We start from the raw sequence: 4730 nt of genomic DNA, 5'->3' as shown, positions 1-4730 counted from the left end.
TTGAGCAGGTTTGAAGTGTTGACAGAATCCCTTCTGGCTGATAACCAGATAGATGTTTGAATGAGTCTGTGATGTGTGATGCATGTGCAATGGCTGCAGTGCGTATATGAGGGCTTATATTGGAAAAGAAATCTCTGACTTTTTCCTCTCTGTCTCTCTCTCTCTCTCCGCAACTCCTGGTCTCTATAGCTCCAGGAAGGCCAACTTGTGCTGCGTCATTTCCAGTTCCTGCGCTGGTCCCCGTACCGCGACGTGCCCGACTCCAAGAAAGCCTTCCTTAGCCTTTTGGCTCAGGTTCATAACTGGCAGATGGAGTGTGGAGAGGGACGCACCATCGTCCACTGTCTGTGAGTCAGACACCATATATATGTGTTTAAAACGGCCATTGTCTATATCAGCCTTTTTAGCCTTAAGCTGCAAGCTATGTTCATGTGATGTCCAACATGTTTTAATTTGACATTTAAAACTCATTTTAATTCAACATCTCCTTATCAATTTTATTCTCGTCTGAATGGAGATTTGAGGCTAAACCTTTGTGTTTCTGGACCTCCAATAAGATGCCACACTGCATTCATATTATTGACCTCACTGCCTCACTTGCCATTACCACGCTTAAGAAAATGTGTATACTTTTCAGAGTTGTTAAATCTCATTAACTCTGAGTTACAGAGGAAAGATGAACCATTAAGTGTTTGTGTCTTTACATTATCTGCTTGAGTGGAGGTGCCTGTCTTCCATTACATTTGTCCCACATTTCCATGTCAGGGCCCTTTGATCTCCCGAGGTCAGGCTGTGTGTTAGACATCTCATATCTGATTAAGTCCCCGCTCCTGTATTTTAATGAGAACTTTACTCAGATATTCATCTTGAAAGTCTGCCAGTTGGCCTTTTTCTGACAGCGTGCTTGATCTGTGCTCAGTCAAACTGTGACATTTCACTCTGTAGCTCCCCCTCTGAGAGGCTGTCTGAGCGGCTGTACCACATCTTTATTAGGTCACTCATGTCTTTATGCTTCTGTTCTGTATGTGTGTGTCTATGTTCATTCTTTCTGGAGCAGGAATGGCGGCGGTCGAAGTGGTACTTTCTGTGCCAGCACCATGATCCTGGAAATGATTCGTCACCACAGCATGGTGGACGTGTTCTTTGCTGCGAAAACGCTTCGCAACTCTAAGCCAAACATGGTGGAGACGATGGTGAGCAAGCAGGGGTCTTTATCTCTCTTTACTGCAACATATTGTATGAGACTGCGTCAGCCTCAGACAGGGAACGTCAGGGAAGAGGGAAAACTTCTCTGCAGGATGACAGCAAAATTAAATGAGACACTTTTCCGAAATAAATCCAACGTTTTTTACTACTTGCTTCACTTATTCAATATATAATTACATTTTAGAAAGTGCATATTGCATACAAACTGAAATGAAAGCAGCAAGTGGGCGCAGATCAATACAAATTATCTCTAGGTAGCGCAAATTTAGGCAAACACGTGCTGATGATGTATCAAATTAAGCGATACATTTGCAACAGTGTGGCTTGTTGGTGTGTTTTTAACAGTTTTTGGACAACACTGGAGCTCTCAGGCACAGAGGAATAAGACATATCAGGCTTTTGATACACAAACAGTACGTGCTACAGTGTATCTGCTGTTGTCAAATTCAGTTTCCTCATTAAAGGCCTCAGAAGTCTTGAATCTAATTTACAATTCTTAAAATTTTTGTGTTGCCTGTTGTAGGCAGTGTTGTCTTCTGAATGTTTTTGTATGTGATTGCATCTCTAGTTGTTACACACATGTAGGCACTGCCACTACTGCAAGCTACAGTAGTTAGGAAGCTCATTGTCTCATAATGGGCAAGTGTTAATGAAACAGAGAGGTTCCACCAGAATCCTATCATTAAGATTATTCTTATAATAATAATAATAATAATAATAATGTATTACATTTATATAGCGCTTTATCATTGAAACTCAAAGTGCTTCACAGTGAAGTGGGGGGGCCTCACCTCAACCACCACCAATGTGTAGCACCCACCTGTGTGATGCACGGCAGCCATTTAGTGCCAGAACTCTCACCACACATCAGCTTGAGGCAGAGAGGGAGGGAAACATTGAGCCAATTACTACGGGGGATGATTAGATGGCCAGATGGAGAAAGCAATCATTATCTCGCTGGGAAGTACTAAAAAAATATAAAAATAATAATTAAGAAAGATATATCATCCCTAGTGGTTTTCCATCATCCTTTCATACTTGAAACAAATATTACGTTTTATGTTGTAATAAAAAATCTTAAAAGAGGTCATATTATGGTATTTGGCTTTTTCCCTCTCCTTTATTGAGTGATATATCTTCTTTGTGCATGTAACAGGTTTGTAAAGTGAAAAAGCCTAAAGTCCACCCCAAAGGGAGTTCCCATCTCCCACAGAAAATTCTGCTCTGAACTGCCTGAAAAAAGGTTGTTTGTTGTCCAACCTTTTCCTTTTGTTCTCTGTGACGTCACAAGAAAACACGCGTCATAATGCTCGCCTAGCAACTAGTCACACACACCCTCAAAAGCCCTCTGAGCTGCAGCACACAGTGACAAGACGTCCGCCTGCTGCCTCGCCTCTCCCTTCCAAACACTAGCTACCCTCCAGGCAGTCAGTGGACATAAAGTTGTTACTGTGATGTAGAGACAGAGCTCAGTTAAAACTTTATGGATGAAAGATACTTTTGTTACAGATTAATAACTCACCACTCTGAAACTCTTGCTCCAGTCCATGTTGCTAAGCTGGTCGGCAACATGTACTGCTGAACCGAAGCAGTGTTTACCTGCTTTTCTGGACCCGCCCTACTCTGCTTCTGATTGGCTAGTAGTCCTTAACTAGGAACTGCGCATGTGCAACTCCCAACAAAATATCTTGGAGAGATAAGATGTATCACTCCGTAGCTAAAACGAAGCCTTCAACACACAGGGTGAAAAGATGGTGTGAAAAATAAGGTTTTTTTTTGAAAATGAAACCATGTAAACCTGTTCTGGTATAGCCCCTAAATAAAATGATGAACCTGAACATGAGCATAATATGACCTCTTTAAATTTAACTTGAGCCCTGCAGAAACCCTGTGTTCGAACTAGTAGGGCCAATGTTCTTATATTTCAAATAAAAAAATAGAGAAACTAACTAGATTGTTCCTTTCACTGAGGTATACAAAGCTGCCCAGAACTAAATTACGACATATGATCACTAAGTTGCTTCTGTAACGCACTGAATCATACAACAGATGATTTCTAACAACACCCAAGGGAGAATTTATTTACTGTTGATGTGGAAAATAACCTTGGTCAATGTCTGTGCTTGTTTAAGGAGCAGTACCGGTTCTGCTATGACCTGGCCCAGGAGTACCTGGACTGCTTGGAAGTCAGATAGCACCAATCTCTCACTTCTCGTCCGTCTTCAAAGAGAAGGTCTGCGTCCCGGATCTCTGCTCCTGCCTCCTTAGTCCATGTATACAGCTCTGGTTGTCTCCTTCGCCATGCCTGGATGAAACGTTGTCGTAAAAGACTGATTGAGAAAGCTCACTGGACCACTTGTAACATACTACTGACACCCTTTTTGCTTTTTTTCCTCTGCGCTCTGATCCAACCTGTACTCTTTTGTGCCACTTTACATCTGCCAACCCAGAGGACACTTAACAGGAGTGGAGTTCATTTTATACACGACCACTGTCAAGGCAGCCCGACTACCTGTCATATACCTCGATGACAGGATTCAAAGAGCTCAGCTGTGTCCTGCCTTATTATGAACAAACACTGAAAGGGAACTACAGTTGTTGCCACCCACTGGGTGATTTTGTGTTTGTTTGTAACACTGTAAATGGTGCAATCTGCTGTTGGTGAACATCCCATGTCGTACTGTACTATATTTGAACATTATCGTGGGTGAGGCTGACAATTGAAGGTTAACTGAGGGCGAATCTGGTCACATCTGATGGACATATCTGTACAGTAGAGTTACCTTGGACCTAATTTCTCTTTATTTATTTTCCGTGTATATAGATGTTTTTTTCCTTCTTCCGGGTGTTTCTAGATGTTCTCAACGTCTTATCAATGTGCCAATCCATTCTCTTTGTGTCAGTAAATGGGGACCACTTCAGCATCTGCATGCCCAGTCTTAAGTGTTTCATCGCAGTGTGTGGCCCAAGTCTGCTTCAGGGTGGATTCTGCAACGCGAATCCCTCCGCTAGTCCCGAGAGAGCTCCGTAAGAATAACCACGTGTTCCTGTGAGAATCCGGCGAAAATCTGTCGCTTTCTAAATTTGTATTTATTCAATGTGTTTTATTTTCTAAATAGTGTATAAAACAGGAAAATAAATAAAATATGTTGTTGCTAAACAACCACGTTTTTTTTTTTGTTGTTGAGATTTTTATTTATTTTTTACACCTCACAGAAGGGTGGGGCCAGAGGGATGGTGCGCTCACTACAAGAGCCAGAAGGTGATTGGTAGTTGGCTTGTTAGCATCATGGATCGATTGCTGAACGAGCCTGCTGGATACAGGCCCACGGCCCTGTACCAGAAACCTCTGCCTGTAGGACTTCTCAGAAAGTCAATCGAACCCCCACAAAGAGACTTAAAACGGCCACAAAGACAAAAAATGAAGTAGAAGAGACACAAACTTAATAAAAAAGTGATGCAATAGGAGGTGTCTTGCTTCTTTTACCTGTCATTTACCATTATATTATTTATTCATATCATAT

General features: G+C 41.9%; 1 protein-coding gene across 1 annotated transcript in view; it reads left to right on the top strand.

Annotated features, from left to right (window-relative positions):
• Window positions 1–4355, top strand: part of ptprua (protein tyrosine phosphatase receptor type Ua) — a 203244-nt gene extending 198889 nt beyond the window's left edge. The window contains exon 30 of the mRNA XM_046059024.1: window positions 3339–4355. Within this exon, the coding sequence (XP_045914980.1) occupies window positions 3339–3401 (63 nt within the window). The 3' untranslated portion in view covers window positions 3402–4355. The remainder of the gene's footprint in view (window positions 1–3338) is intronic.
• The last annotated feature ends 375 nt before the right edge of the window (window positions 4356–4730 follow it).

This window comes from Micropterus dolomieu, linkage group LG09, assembly GCF_021292245.1.
Source record: "Micropterus dolomieu isolate WLL.071019.BEF.003 ecotype Adirondacks linkage group LG09, ASM2129224v1, whole genome shotgun sequence".
Classification (NCBI taxonomy): domain Eukaryota; kingdom Metazoa; phylum Chordata; class Actinopteri; order Centrarchiformes; family Centrarchidae; genus Micropterus; species Micropterus dolomieu.
This window is presented reverse-complemented; position numbering and strand designations above follow the sequence as displayed.